At 37.5% G+C, this 16,163-nt stretch overlaps 1 protein-coding gene across 2 annotated transcripts; it reads left to right on the top strand.

Annotated features, from left to right (window-relative positions):
- The first annotated feature begins 275 nt into the window (after positions 1-275).
- Positions 276-15,760, top strand: LOC131553031 (uncharacterized). 2 transcript variants are annotated; one of them, XM_058797353.1, is made up of 12 exons: positions 276-400; positions 6,352-6,529; positions 7,137-7,292; positions 8,171-8,307; positions 8,995-9,152; positions 9,221-9,415; positions 11,043-11,132; positions 11,354-11,443; positions 13,698-13,820; positions 14,329-14,460; positions 14,637-14,753; positions 15,467-15,760. In XM_058797353.1, the coding sequence occupies exons 1-12, from the start codon at positions 391-393 to the stop codon at positions 15,575-15,577; spliced, it is 1,497 nt and encodes a 498-aa protein (XP_058653336.1). In that variant the 5' UTR covers positions 276-390; the 3' UTR covers positions 15,578-15,760. The 2 variants fall into 2 exon arrangements, with proteins under 2 accessions (XP_058653336.1, XP_058653337.1); XM_058797354.1 differs by lacking the exons at positions 276-400; positions 6,352-6,529; positions 7,137-7,292 and adding an exon at positions 7,896-8,048.
- The last annotated feature ends 403 nt before the right edge of the window (positions 15,761-16,163 follow it).

Here is a 16,163-nt window from a genome sequence, read left to right as displayed (position 1 = left end):
AAGCAGAGGCTTGGTTCTTTATTTTGATATATAATATGTTCTTATTCACAGCAGAAAATATTCTGAGGGCCGTCAAATTTAGGTGAAAATCATCAAAAATGCAGGCGGTGGCTGGCAACATTTTTTTAAAAACGCTGGCGGGGAAAGAGTTAAGGACAAGTGAGACACACCCGCTACCGACATGCTACTGAGAAATGTAGTTAAACTAGTAGCGTCACTACTTGTAGCGTCAAGTCACTGATCCTAAGCAATATAGACCCGGACAGGACAGCACGCATGAGTGTTTAAAGAGACCGACAAGCTGACTGAACACACTGTTCTGGTGGAAAACAGTTTGATTTATATCTGTATATTCCGTTTTGTGATTTTATTTTATTCTGTTTCACTGATATGGAAAAAGGTAAGACAAAAGCACATGGATTTTTTTTTCCCATGTCAGTATTGTTTGTATGAGATGATTTCATTAAATATAACTCACTTTGGAGTTGTGTAATTGGTGTAATTATATAATTAGAATTTAATTAGCAAATTGGTATTTAGGGATTGACCCAAATGGGTTTTTAAATGGCCAATACAGATGTCAGGGTGAGAAAAAATTTCCCAATCCCAGTATTTTGTCAAATATTGCTTGTACACTGTAAAAGTGAAAGTTGACTTACACTTCTGGCTTCGCTACTGTTCGGACGCTCCTGCTTATTGTTCTGTGCTTCGCTCCCTATTTATGCACTTTTCTCAGATTTCTCTAAGATTTTAACTTCAGCATATCAGCACAGTGCTCAAACAACACAGTTTTTGGAAAAAGAAGACTCTTTGCCTCCCACTGCCAGCAGTTTACATTCCGGAGACGGGAAAACACAGCTGCCTACATTCAAACAGACGGGAAAGAAAATGCCTCTTGTGGAATCTACTTGCTGCATGAACTGCCACAGACTTCTACAAAGGATTGCGGTTCTTGAATCAAAGTTACTTGCTGGACCTCCAAAACAGGTGGAACACACAGCAGATCGTCATCACGGACCCCCGCAGCATACAGCCGGTGAGTCCTGTGAATCTAGTGAATCTCAACAGTTTATACAAAGTGTAGAAGAACAAGCTGATCGACAGACTAATCGATGGCACAAACAGGGAGCGAGACCCAAAGGCACTCGAGACATCAGATTGTCACGAGTATCTCGTATTGCTGCGGTAGCATCCTCTACCCCAGATACGGCTATGACAAGACTTGTAAACACTGGCATTCTACAACCCCCTATACATCTTGAGAACAGATTTGAAGCATTAATGAATGTGGGTAAGGAATCCCCAAATGTGACTAACCATGGATCGAATCAGCCAGCAGCTAACATTGCTACTAACAGGCGCTCGAGGTCGAGCAGACAGCGGCACTCAGCTCAGAGCGCAGCCGAGCCCAGGACTCTGATAGTGGGCGACTCTTATTATCAGAAACATCAGTAGCAGGACTACAACTACATGCTGCTTTTCTAAAGCAACCGTCTCTGATGTGAACAAGGAACTTCGGAACATTCTGATGAAGCACAAGACTGCAAATCCAATCATCATCCATGTGGGGAAGAACGATATTCGGAAAGAGCAGTCAGAACTGCTTAAGAAGGATTTCAGTGAACTCTTTGAAACACTTCAAAGACTTGAAGTTCAGTCGTTCATCAGTGGACCACTCCCAGCAAGAGGAACTAACATGTTTTCACGGCTGCTTGGGCTGAATACATGGCTACAAAGATCCTGCAGTACAAAAGGAGGATTTTCTGGGGCCATAGACAACTGTTTAAACTGGATGGTTTCCACCCAAACAAACTTGGTGCGAGAGTGCTAAAAGACAATATCTATTTCTCGAATATATATATATATTTCAGAATATGAGTGACCACAGGACTTCATGTCAGCCTCAGAGTCATCTTGTGGTTGACACATCCCACAAGGACACTGATAACACCACGCAGCCAAAACAAACTTTCCTCATGGAAACTATCCCGGCTGAGCCCTGCCCAACGAGCTCTTCACAGACAGACTGTGACGTACTACAACAGCTCCAAGACTCAGCACCCAAGGACAACTATATGGAAAACAGCCAGGGAAGCCAGGACAACATTTCACAGCCACCGGAAACACCAGAGCCAGAGCTCCGCTCACCAGACACACTATCCCTCTCTCCAGAATCTCCACTTCTAAGCTTCTCACAGAAAATGGAGGAACTGGTGTATGCTGGGACCAAACTCTCCCACTCGTTCGCTGCAAGCCCCCAGATATCAACTAAAAAACGGCGGGCCCCACAACCACCAAAGACAGCAGGCCCAGCTCTCCCTCCTCCTGCGAGAGCTCTCTGACCGCTGCCACAACGCCAGGGCCCAAACCCTCCTCCATCGGCTGTAGGTGAACCAAAACAACTGATAACAGCTCTCAGTGATATGTGTCGGGTCCCGCTATATTAGCAGCAACACTCACAAATGTTCACAGAACAAGCGGGAACCCAGTGTGCCTGTAGCCTTCTATATTTCTGTTTTATCACGTGATAGAAAGTCTAAGGCCTTCTCAAGCCGTACGGCTGACCCATCTAATCTGCGGCCTATAATGCGTCAATCTGAGATTGCTGTAGAGACAAAATGTAATTCCATCAAGTTAGCATTTTTAAACATTCGCTCACTAAAAAATAAATCATTTCTGATCAATGATTTTATAACCACAAACAACCTGGATTTTATGTTTCTAAATGAAACATGGCTTGAAGACAGCTGCAGTGCAACAGTCCTAAATGAAACAGCCCCTCCTAACTTTAATTTTATAAGTGTCTGCAGGACTGTTAGGAGAGGTGGAGGTGTAGCTGCTCTATTTAAAGATGTTTATCAATGCAAGCAAGTGTCATTTGGTCAGTATTTGTCCTTTGAATATCTAGGTATTGTGCTGAAAGGTGCTCCACGCATTCTGTTTATCATTATTTACAGGCCTCCAAAATACTCTCCAGCCTTTGTGGAAGAGTTCACAGAACTGTTATCAATGATTTCCTCAGAGTTTGACTGTTTTACTATTGCAGGGGATTTTCATATAGATAATGCAGAAATCAAAACTGCAAAAGAAATTTTAACTGTTTTAAACACTTTTGATCTGACCCAGCATGTGCATGGACCCACACACAATCGTGGACACACTCTAGATTTACTCAACAGTAGAGGTCTAAACATTTCATCCATTGTTCTTCTCCTGGATTCTTTTAACTCAAAAGTTAAGAATGTTATTGATGATATTGCTCCGGCAAGGGTCTGCAAGAAGAATAGACAGACAAAAATCACCATGGAGAAAATCAACAGCAGTTCAGAGTATGAAAAGACAATGCAGAAATGCTGAGCGGATGTGGCGGAAGACAAAACTTGAAATTCACTATAGCATCTATAAAGACAGCCTTCATGCTATCAATGTGGAACTAGCCACAGCTAGACAGACCTTCTTCTCAAACCTTATAAACAGTAACTTAAACTCTAGCACTCTTTTTGCTACTGTTGAAAGACTGACAAACCCCCCAAGTCAGATTCCCAGTGAAATGCTCTCCAACAGTAAATGCAATGAGTTTGCTTCCTTCTTTTCTGAGAAGATCAATAATATCAGAAAGGAGATTGGCATATCTACTTTTGCAGAGGTCACACAGATTCGACCGCAATTTCAAAAAGAAGTGGCTATGTCTGTTTTTGAAGCAATTGATTGCAAAATTTTGAAAGAAATAAATAAGTACAGAAAGAAATAGTACAGCACCTTAAATCATCAACCTGCTATCTTGACACACTTCCCACATCTTTTTTCAAAAGTGTGCTTAACTGTTTAGAAGCAGATCTCTTAGAAGTGGTGAATGCTTCACTTCTTTCCGGGACTTTTCCAAACTCCCTGAAAACTGCAGTTGTTAAGCCCCTTCTGAAAAAGCGCAATCTTGATAACACAATGTTGAACAACTATAGACCAATATCAAATCTTCCGTTCATAGGTAAGATTATTGAAAAGGTAGTTTTTAATCAGCTGAACAACTACTTAAACTTAAATGGATACCTGGACAATTTTCAATCTGGTTTCCGAGCGCATCACAGCACAGAGACAGCACTCATTAAGATAATAAATGATATTCGCTTCAATTCTGATTTAGGCAAAATATCAGTTCTGGTACTACTAGATCTTAGTGCTGCGTTTGACACTGTTGATCATAACATAGTTCTAGAGAGACTGGAAAACTGGATTGGGCTTTCTGGGATGGTACTCAAATGGTTCAGGTCATACTTAGAAGGGAGAGGTTATTATGTGAGTATAGGAGAGCATAAGTCTAAGTGGACGTCCATGACATGCGGAGTCCCACAAGGCTCAATTCTTGCACCACTCTTGTTTAGCCTGTATATGCTCCCACTAAGTCAAATAATGAGAAAGAACCACCAGCTATGCTGATGATACGCAGATTTACATAGCCTTATCTCCAAATGACTACAGCCCCATTGACTCCCTCTGCCAATGCATTGATGAAATAAACTGTTGGATGTCCCAGAACTTTCTTCAGTTAAATAAGGAGAAAACTGAAGTCATTGCATTTGGAAACAAAGATGAAGTTATCAAGGTGAATGCATACCTTGACTCTAGGGGTCAATCAACTAAAAACCAAGTCAAAAATCTTGGGGTGTTTCTGGAGACAGACCTTAGTTTTAGTAGTCATGTCAAAGCAGTAACTAAATCAGCATACTATCATCTCAAAAACATTGCAAGAATTAGATGTTTTGTTTCCAGTCAAGACTTGGAGAAACTGGTTCATGCCTTTATCACCAGCAGGGTGGATTATTGTAATGGTCTCCTTCCAAAGAAGACCATTAGACAGCTGCAGCTCATCCAGAACACTGCTGCCAGGATTCTGACTAGAACCAGAAAATTTGAGCATATTACACCAGTCCTCAGGTCTTTACACTGGCTTCCAGTTACATTAAGGATTGATTTTAAAGTACTTTTACCCGTTTATAAATCTCTAAATGGCCTAGGACCTAAATACATTGCAGATATGCTCACTGAATATAAACCTAACAGAGCACTCAGATCATTAGGATCGAGTCAGTTAGAAATACCAAGGGTTCACACAAAACAAGGGGAGTCTGCTTTTAGCTATTATGCCGCCCGCAGTTGGAACCAGCTTCCAGAAGAGATCAGATGTGCTAAAACATTAGCCACTTTTAAATCCAGACTCAAAACTCATCTGTTTAGCTGTGCATTTGTTGAATGAGCACTGTGCTACGTCCCAACTGATTGCACTATGTATAATCACTTTCTATTCTTAAATGTTTTAAATTCTTTTAAAATAAATTTTTAAATCACTTTGTTTTTATTGTTGTGATTATTATTATTTTTAATTTCTTATTATTATTTTTAATGACTATTTCACTTCCTTTTATGTAAAGCACTTTGAATTACCACTGTGTATCAAATGTGCTATATAAATAAACTTGCCTTGCCTAACTTAAAAAAAAACTGAGGAAACCCTTTGCCTTAAAATTATTAAGTACATAATAATTAAAAAAAAAAAAAGGTAAGTGAACTTGACAACGGGTTTCCTCAATTTTTTTAAGTTAAATCAACTTATCACTTTTTACAGTGTATGAGATGATTCAATTAAACTTACTTGAACACCATCTCAGTATTCAGACATCTCTCCATTTAGTCTTACAGAGAACTTTAGGATAATGTTTGGATCATTTTTGGACTTCAATTATTATTGTAGATACATTTTGCAATATGGTATATACAGTGCACTGTAAGAAGTGATAATTTGACTTAACTTAAAAAAATTGAGGAAACCCGTTGCCTTAAAATTTTTAAGTAAATGATAATTTAAAAAAATAAGTTAATTGAATTATCAAGTTCACTTAACTTTTTTTTTTTAATTATTATGTACTTAATCATTTTAAGGCAACGGGTTTCCTCAATTTTTTTAAGTTAAGTCAACTTATCAGTTTTTACAGTATATGCACTATAAACCAAAAAAAAACAATTCAATGTGTTGCTTAGCATTTTTTTTTTACAAACATGGACTGAAGATTTGTTCCATGACAAATCTTTAACACCCATGGAATATTTCTGTTCCACGAAAGATTATTTTTAGTGGGAAAATGTTCTTTTAAAATGTTCTTCACACTTCTTTTAGAATGTTCACTGAAAAGTTCTTTGGGGAACCCCAAACTGATCGTATATGACATTGTGGCGAAAACAATTTGGAACCTTATTTTAAAGAGTATAGTCAATTTTTGTAAAGGTAACCATAAATAGAAAATCTAGAGAAATAGAAATATCTTCAGTGTCCTTACCTGATGGGGTTTGTCTCCATAGAAACCGAGAGAAACATGATGACGGAGTTCTGGAAGGAACACTCCAAGTCTGCAACAGTAGAAAAGATGATGCTGGATTCAAACGCTCAGGAACTGACCCAGCACGAGCTGCCAGAGATCCTGTCCCTGCTCCCTTCTCTGGCTGGTTCTGACGTGCTGGAACTTGGTGCTGGAATCGGGTCAGTGATCACATTGTCTTTGACTTTGGATTCTGAAGAGACCTGCAGATCTCTGATGTTTGGGTGAACCATACGAACAAGTCCAACTCATATTTCTCCAAAATAGCAGATAAAGTTTTGCATGAAGAAAATAAGACTAATAAATCAGAAATTAATAAAATAGGTTTCATGTTAGAAATAAAATCATCATAAACTGAAGGCATTGCAACAAAAACTACCATGATATATGAACACTTTACAACAAGATATTAAAGATATTAAAGATATATACAAATGACACTATAAAAAATTACGAGATCGATTCATGGCAACATATGTTTTTATATTACTTGAACTCATTAAAATAATCGAACCAATTCAAGATAGGATTTTTAAAAACGAGTTGAAATGACAAACAAGGAACATTAATTCAACAATACTCATTGTATACAAGTATACAATTACACGCAGCAATACAATTATATGTCCTAGTGAAACTGTCAAATGAAAATCTGGAGGAAAACTAATCAAAAGGTCAGATGGTTAGGTAATCTGTTTCTTGGCCAGTACTAAGCTTTTAAGCATGGTTTATTTGCTGCATTGTTATCATGACCTTTGCTCTTTTCAGTCGGTTTACACGTCACCTCATTGGCAAGGCCCGTCACGTGACCGCTGTGGACTTCATGGAGAAATTTGTGGAAAAGAACAGAAAGGACAACAGTCACCTGGGCAAAGCTGAATTCATCCAAGCTGATGTCACAAAGCTGGACTTCCCTAAACACAGGTGAGAGAGAGCATCAATATATTCAGCCCTATAAACACAGCTACAGCGCGTGCAGAATTATTAGACCAGCCAATATTCTGATCACATTTTTTTCCAATCACATTTTACCAATACCAAACCACATCGATCTCAATAACTACTATTAATTGTGCATATAATCATTTAATTGTTAATGAGGGCCGGAAGTGAAAATGTCTTATATTCAGATGTGCGTAATTATGTGCATAAGCAGATTTTCTTTTACAGATCAAATGGGCCAAAAAGAAATTTCACACACTGAAAGGTCAAAAATGAAAAGTACCCATGAGAAAGATGCAATGATGTAGAAATCGCCATTTTTCAAAACTGCATAGTGCAAACTACCAGGAGTCTCCAGAAGTACAAGGTGTCAGGTTCTCAGAGACTTTCACAAGCTGAAATGTCATGAAATAGACAAAGACCTATTTTTAAAGGCTTTAAAGGATTTTTAGGCAAATAGGTTAAGAGTGCCATTGCTATGATGCTCATTTTAGAAAGCACTGATTGGCCAAATGTTTAGATACACCCCTAAGGAGTCATCAGTATTTTTGGTCCATTTTCCTAGAAAAGAAAGAAAGTAAATAGTAAATGTGTATACAGTGTGTCAACTGTTAGTGTACACAGTTCACAGCTTCACTCTTGAATATGAAGCTTTATTAGCATTGATGGTTCCATGAAGAATATTTCACATCTATGGAATCTTTCCATTCCACAAATGTTTCTTTATAGCAGAAAAAGGTTCTTTAGATTATTATTATTCAATTTTAATTTCATAAAAAAAGATCTGAGAAGATGCATCCCATCTCATTTGATGTCTTTCTCCACCTTCCACTTCATATCTCTGACACTTTCTATTTCAGTTTTGACGTGGTCTTCTCTAATTGGCTGTTGATGTATCTGAGTGATCATGAGCTGAAGTCATTGGCTGAGAAGTTCCTCATGTGGCTCCGTCCCGGGGGATACCTGTTCTTCAGAGAGTCCTGCTTTCACCAGTCAGGTTAGAAAAACAACACCTTGTAATCTGACACTTAATGACAGTGATTCTTTTTTTCTGTTTTAATGACACTGCAATCTTGTTTTCTGATTGACGTGACAAAATCCAAATAAATAAGCATTTAGTGTGACAAACCTGTATTTCTAGAATCTATAGTTATGCAAATAAATGATAAACACTTTAAACATAGTTTATTACAATTATTATTATTATTATTATTGGAGCCTAAAACGTTTTTAAACACAAAAAATGTAGGTCTGGACCTGATTTATTTTATCATTCAAAAATAAAAGGGATTTGACATGTCAAAAAAATAAATAAATCAGAGACACAATGAGTTACAGCATTTTGTTAATAATTACTAGAACAGCTATATATTTTTCTTCCATATAGTGTAGTGTTTAGCCTAATTTAGATGCTATTATATTTTTATTAAATTTTATTATGAATTAGTTTTTATTTTCTATACATATGTTTAGATTTAAAGTTATTAAAGTTATTTTGTTGTGTTTTTTTATTTGTATTAATTTTGTTTCAAATATGTCTGTACAGTTTTCAGTTTTAGTTTCAGTTATTTTAGAGCATCAAGTTAAACTATATGAACATGAGAAATGTTGCCTTGGCAATTAACTGAAATACAATATGTTTGAAGTTTTTCTATAAATTGTAATGTCTTTTTGACGTCCACAGGTGACTGCAAGATAGATTTTGACCCCACACACTACAGAAGCCCTGCTTACTACAACCACCTAATGACCTCATTCCTGCTGGATGAATCAGATCAGACAGAGAAGAAATGCTACGGGTTCAACATGGTGCTCAATAAGACAGTTGAGACCTACGTGAAGGTAAAGAAGTCAGTCAGCAAATGATTGAACTCTGTATAATAAACTGAAATGAATATGCTTTGTCTTAGATGAAGAACAACCAGAACCAGTTGTGCTGGCTCATGCAGAAAGTTCGTCGTGATGTGGTACAGCAGCATCAGGGCGGCTTTTCCACATTTCAGGAGTTTCTAGATAACCAGCAGTACACCAGACGAGGAATCTTACGTTATGAGAAGATGTTCGGATCAGGATACATCAGCACAGGTGGATTCAGCACGACCAAGGTCAGGGATGCAGAATTTGTAGGGTCACACATCTTCAAAAATGCATGTGAAGTTCATTAAAAAATACAAAGAAAGAAAGAATAATAATTATTATTAAATACAATCTACAATCTACCTTTTCGAAAGGTAGCCTTTTTTATCCCTAAAAGATGCATGTTAGTACCATAAAGGTACTGTGTGTAGTAGTGTATGAATAGCTTATAAGTTAGGCTAATAATAGTACAGTCCAGCAGTTCAGTGAACAACATTTTAATTTTGAGTAAAATATATTTAGATACAATATTACCACTTACCAAACCAAGGCACAGCAGAACCGCTGCAAAACAGAGCAAAATTTGGAATTGTTCACTGAGTTGTTTTAGGATGAGTCGTTGAATGAATGATTCCACCCTGAAAGAATAGGCATTTTTTTGATGAATGAGTCGAATGATTTATGCTAAAAATTCGTTCATAAAAACAGACACCTGTTTCGTTCCCGAGTGAGTATGTTTTTGAATGAATCTGTTGACTGAATGATTCAATCAATGACTCGTTTATTAAAGTGCCCCTATTATGGATTTTTGAAAATTACCTTTCATGCAGTGTGTAACACAGCTCTAAGTGAATGAAAACAAAGTTTTAAATCTGAAAGTGCACCGTGTATGTCTCTCAAAAGAAAGAGTCGACTCTGAATCATTGAAACGAGTCGTTTTTTAAAATGAATCTTAAGCCGTTTCATGTCAACATGAAACATTAGCATATTGCCCGCCCACTTGTTGCCACTAGGTGCAGCTTTTGGAGCTTTAAAAATAGCTGTTTCCCCGGTAACGGCTGTACACAAAGCAGCACTGCACTCTGCTTTAAATGAAATCGACCAATCGGACCAATCACCGCAGATTAGCGTCACGCAAAGGAGGGGTTTGAAAAAATAAATCATTAAGCGAATCGTTTGGGAGTCGTTGAGCAAATAAGGTAAAAATAAATACATATTATAAGAAAATGAAAGTGTTTTTTGACCTTGCATGCATGTCAACCTGTTGTTGGGGACTCCCAAAACCAAAATATGAACCTTTCATAACCCATAATAGGGGCACTTTAAGACAGCAGCTTGTTTTGTTTCTAAATGATTCTAAATCGGCGTTTTAGAATGAATCGCGGTTGAATGAAAGATTCAAGGATTCATTCGACAGCTGCTTGTTTTGTTCGTAAATAAATATGCAATTTTGGTTAAATAAATAATTTAATGACTCATTAATAAAGATTATTTATTTCGTTCCTTCCTGAATGAATGAAGAGGGTTTTTGAACCTCTCATTTAAATGAATCATTATTGACTCAATTATAATATGGTCACTTGTCGCCACCTATTGGAGTAATTTTAACTATGTAACTTTCAGAAACAAAGTACCAAAAGTGTTTACCAGACTAAAGTGTTTGTAATAAAATTATTAACAATTTAAGCAATTAATTTATTAATATTTCTGTCATACTTTTATTTCTGGTTTTGAGGATTCCTCATTTTTGGCTCATGGCTCAGCAGTGGAGAACCACTGATCTCTTAATTCTCAGTGTTATCTCATCATTTTAGTGAATAATTAATGGTTTGTTTTCTCTCAATCTCTTTGATATATTAATCTGTAACCTATTAGGAGTTTGTTGATATGCTGAACTTGACCGCCGGACAGAAGGTTCTTGATGTTGGCTGTGGGATTGGAGGTGGAGATTTCTACATGGCTAAGGTGAGCCAAAGATTGACGTGTGATGGGTTTATGTGTTGCTTCAGAACGTGTTCAGAACAAGCAAACAATAATTAAATATTATCAGACAGAAATTCTGGTTTGTCTGTATTTTAGTGTGGTGTACTTTGTGACCACTTTCACATGATCATTCACAGCTGTAGTTTCTGATTACTGTGATGCGATTAATTACTAATTTACTGAATGACCTTTTTTAATGACAGACCTTTGGGGTTGAGGTTCTGGGCATGGATCTGTCATCAAACATGGTGGAGATCGCCATGGAGAGAGCCGTGAAGGAGACACTGCCATCAGTAAGTTGAGTTTTTCAGCAAATACCTAGCAACACCCTGGCAACCACTCACAACACCCTGGCAACTGCATAAAAAATGCAACAAACTTCTCAGAACAGCTTTGCAACTGCATTGAAACACTGGCAACCAATCATAACAAACTTGTAACTCCATAGCAAAAGCAACAACTCAGAACAGCTTTGCAACTGCATAGCAACACCTTGGCAGCCACATAGCAAAACTCATCAAACTGCTCAAAACAGCTCAGTAACCACAAAGCAACAGCCCAGAAACCACCTATAACAACCTAGCAATTGCATAGCAATACCCTGGCAACCCCATAGCAAAACCCATCAAATTGCTCAAAACAGATCAGAAACCACAGCAACCTAGCTACTCCATAGCAACACCCTGGTAAGCACCCATTGCAATAGCAACAACTTTTATTAACCCAGACCAGTTTCTCCTCATAGAAAAATTATGGGTCATATAAAACAGACCAAATGGACCACTTATAACATGTTTCTGCAGTTGTTTTTGAAATACAACCCCTCCTTGTGAAAGATCTGTAATGTTACATACATATGACATTGGCTGTTTATGATAAATGTTTCAAGTTACATATATGTTACATTGGTCGTTTATTTCTCTGTTTAATATTCTCTCTTAATAAGTTTTTTTCTGTTTATTTGCTTTTCCACAACATACTATACATCAAAATGATTACTTTTCTGGGAGGATAAAACAAAAACCTTCTTCAGAAGTAATATTTTTTTGCATTTGATTTGCTTTGCCACAACATATTTCAAAACCACATAACTGTGACCATTAAATTTTTCAACAACTCTTATGTAACATATCAAAATTCTACCTTTTCAGGTATATGGTTTAACCAGAAATTAATTTTCAGATTTTTTTTATTTTTTCACAACTTGAAAATGTGCAAACTACCTTACCCTGGAGGTCAACATGTTAAACATGCACATAGATTTGTTAAAATATGCTTTGAAATGAGCAGCAGAATATATATAACACTAAAATAATTGAATCAGCTAAATTAATTGAGCAGCTCATTACCATTTTTCTTAATGTGACAAATACGTCACATCAAAATTCCACCTACTTTTATAAGGTTAATAGCCCGATGTGACATATATGTCACCACAATATCTTTGTAACTTGTTTTATATCAATTTGCTCAAGAAACTTATTAAAATCAGGTTAAGAGTAATATAGGATATGTTATTAAAACATTAGAATTGTTGCATGGGTTGAAACATACCTTTTGTAACAAAAACAAGCATTTTTAAAAATTGCTGACACTGTAACATGTGCTAACCGGACAGGACACCATTTTGGAAATGTTGCCATGGCAACAAAAAATGCACACATTGTCACATGACTGAACCTGGGTGTTCATTATATGTCACTTGGGGACTTCCTGAGTTGAAAGTGAGGGATAATGCTTTAAAAAGACCTTTCCAGATAATCACCAGTGTTTGTGACACCCGTGTCTAGCATCTGCATAGCAACACCCCGACAACCACCCAGAAAAGCCAAGCAACTACATAGCAAAATACAACAAACCAGTAGCTTCACAACTGCATAACAACCCTGATAACCACACACAACACCCTGGCAACCACCTATTACGACTAGGTAGTTACTACGTACCAACACCCTGGTAACCACCCATAACACCATAGCAGCCACCTATAATAACATATCAACTGCATAGCAACACCCTGGTAACCACCCTTAACACCACAGCAGCCACCTATAGGAACCTAGCAACTGCATAGCAACACTCTGACAACCACACAAAACACCCTGGCATCCACCTATTACAGCTAGGTTATTACTACGTAGCAACACCCTGGTAACCAGGCACAACACCCTGGCAACGACCTATTACAACTAGGTTGTTACTACGTAGCAACACCCTGGTAACCAGGCACAACACCCTGGCAACCACCAATTGAAACTAGGTTGTTACTATGTAGCAACACCGTGACAACCACACACAACACCATAGCAACCACCTATAACAACATAACAACTGCATAGCAACAACCTAGCATCCTAGTACTAAGTTTTTTTTTCCACAGGAAATTTAGAAATCTCTTTTAAAATGTTAAATAGTTGTATATTAAATAAAAAGAGTACAGACACTTTCAATTCGCATAGTGAATGAACAGAGCTGCATTCTGGAAAAGCTCTGAGAGTCGCTCGGCACTTCCTGATAATAGAGTAACTGTCTGTCCTTCCTCTGCAGGTGCAGTTCGAGGTGTCAGATGCCACAAAAAGAAGGTTTCCTGACGCCGCGTTTGATGTGGTTTACAGCAGGGACACCATTCTGCATATCAGGGACAAATTTGACCTCTTCAGAAAGTTTTACGTGAGTGTTTACCTCACATGTAAAATCCTGCATTTGTCCATTATTTTCATGCCAGTCACTTCATATGTCACAGAAGTAGCATACATACTGTATATTTGTATGTGTGCGCATAAGGGTTGTGTGTGTGTATGAGGATATACAAATGATTATCTGTGTGCTGTGGGTGTAAATACTGCCAATGGGTAGCAGGTGTTCCAGTCACTATATGTGTATGTGGTTTTAACAGTTAACTTCACCTTGAGCTAAGACTCAAACGAGTGACACATTGTGTATGGCTTATAAAAACAAGCCTTTGCATTTGTATTGAACTATTGAGGATTTGATCCAAATAGGCAAATGCTGTGATGTACAGCAAGCAAATGCTGACCTGGAAAATAATTCTCAGGAAATAAGAGCAAAGAATGTGCATTTTCTGCCCTCTACTGGACAAATGAGGTATTGTCATAGAAGAACATGAAAGAGTGTGTATTTTGAGGTAAACTGTTCTTTTAATGTGCGTGTGTTTCAGTCATGGCTAAAGCCGGGCGGGAAACTTCTGATCAGTGACTACTGCTGTGGAGAGAAGCCTTGGTCTCCAGCGTTTCAGGATTACGTTAACCAGCGGGGATATATCCTCTACACACCTCAGAGATACGGACAAGTACAGACATCATAAAATCATAGTGTACTATTAAAACTTGTTTGGACTGACATTGAGTATATCTGTTGTGTAATGCTGATAGTGGTCACTACAATGCTGAATATGCCAAAAAAACTGGTGCAGGAACAAAGGGCTTGTTTATGCTCTTGCTGAATGTGTTTGTGTGTGTTTTTCAGTTCCTGAGCGAGGTGGGATTCAGTAATGTTCGTGCTGAGGACAGAACAGAGCAATTTATTAAAGTCATAAAGGCTGAACTGCAGAGAGCAGAGGAGATGAAAGAGGAGTTTATACAGGTAAACACACTCCTGTTTATAAAACGTCTGCATTTACAACTACACATTTGCATGCTGTTGGAGGAAATATTTTCCCTTTTCCCTCCCTTTTTATTTAAGCCACATTTGCAGGCATTGAAGACATGTTTCACTTTCATTTAAGAGGTAGTTCACCCAAAAATGCAAATGCACTCAACCTTCCAATGCAAGCCATCCAAGATGTAGATGAGTTTGTTTGTTCATGGGAACATATTTGGAGAAATTGCCTGCTCACCAGTGGATCCTCTGCAGTGAATGGGTGCCGTCAGAATGAGAGTCCAAACAGCTGATAAAGACATCACAATAATCCACAATTAATATTATGGAGAGAGGACACATATTTTATCCAGAAGCAACAGTTTAAAGTTAAAAATGTCTTAAGGATTTGTTTCTTATTCATTTCACAAGATCGTAATTGAGGGACTGGAGTTGTGTGGATTATTGTGATGTTTTTATCAGCTGTTTGGACTCTCATTCTGACGGCACCCATTCACTGCAGAGGATCCATTGCTGATGTAATGCTAAATTTCTCCAAATCTTTTACCATGAAGAAACAAACTCCTCTAGATCTTGAATGACCTGAGGGTGAGTAATGTTTTTATTTTTGGGTGAACTATTCCTTTAAAGTTTGCATGAATATTGTTGGAAAGGAAGCAGTTCACCGTCTACTCTTGTAATCTTTGTGTCCTCCACAGGAGTTCTCTCAGAAAGACTATGATGCCGTTGTAAACGGATGGACAGAAAAACTGCAGCGCTGTGAGACTGGAGACCAGCGCTGGGGGCTTTTCTATGCCACCAAAGAATGAGAGAGAGGAATAATCCAACTAATGATTCAATTCAAATCAATATATTTCAGATGATATATTAAACTCACTGTTCTGTCTAATTCTGTGAATTGCACAACAGTGCACAAGATTTGAGTATCAGAGCTGTAAGACCGACATACTGTTATGCAGCATAAATAAATAAAATTCTACTTTTCTATATTATTTCATTAGTTTGTTGTTTTGATTGTATATGCTTGGGTTTTTAATCTGTTTGATAAAATCCTCAAAGTCCAAGTCTATGATGTAAACAGCTGTTAATACAAAGTGAACTTTATATCTTAATAGTAACTACAGATAAACAGAAAAAAACTACAATAAATAAATAAATAATATCTGCAATTACCTTCCAAGACACATTTTTGTCCATTTTTGTATTAGCTTAATATCTCAGAGAAACCTCACAAAGAAAATCATGTTTGTCTGTCATGATTTGGCCAGTGTAATCATATATGATATTTTTATATTGAAGAGGTGAAGAGGTCGTGGAGTTCTGTTGGACTGTAATATCACACTCCAATCAGCCAATCAGATTCGAGAACCAGAAAGAGCTGTTGTATAAATATAT

This window comes from Onychostoma macrolepis, chromosome 14 (genome assembly GCF_012432095.1).
Source record: "Onychostoma macrolepis isolate SWU-2019 chromosome 14, ASM1243209v1, whole genome shotgun sequence".
NCBI lineage: Eukaryota > Metazoa > Chordata > Actinopteri > Cypriniformes > Cyprinidae > Onychostoma > Onychostoma macrolepis.
The sequence above is the reverse complement of the archived record's forward strand: the minus strand, read 5'-3'. Positions and strand labels throughout refer to the sequence as shown.

What these genes read in the sequence shown, in the direction of transcription:
- LOC131553031 (XM_058797353.1), top strand. An exon ending in GTCCTGCTTTCACCAGTCAG is followed by an intron (nt 8,308 to 8,994) that starts GTTAGAAAAACA and finishes TGACGTCCACAG; the next exon opens with GTGACTGCAAGATAGATTTT. An exon ending in TGAAGGAGACACTGCCATCA is followed by an intron (nt 11,444 to 13,697) that starts GTAAGTTGAGTT and finishes CTTCCTCTGCAG; the next exon opens with GTGCAGTTCGAGGTGTCAGA.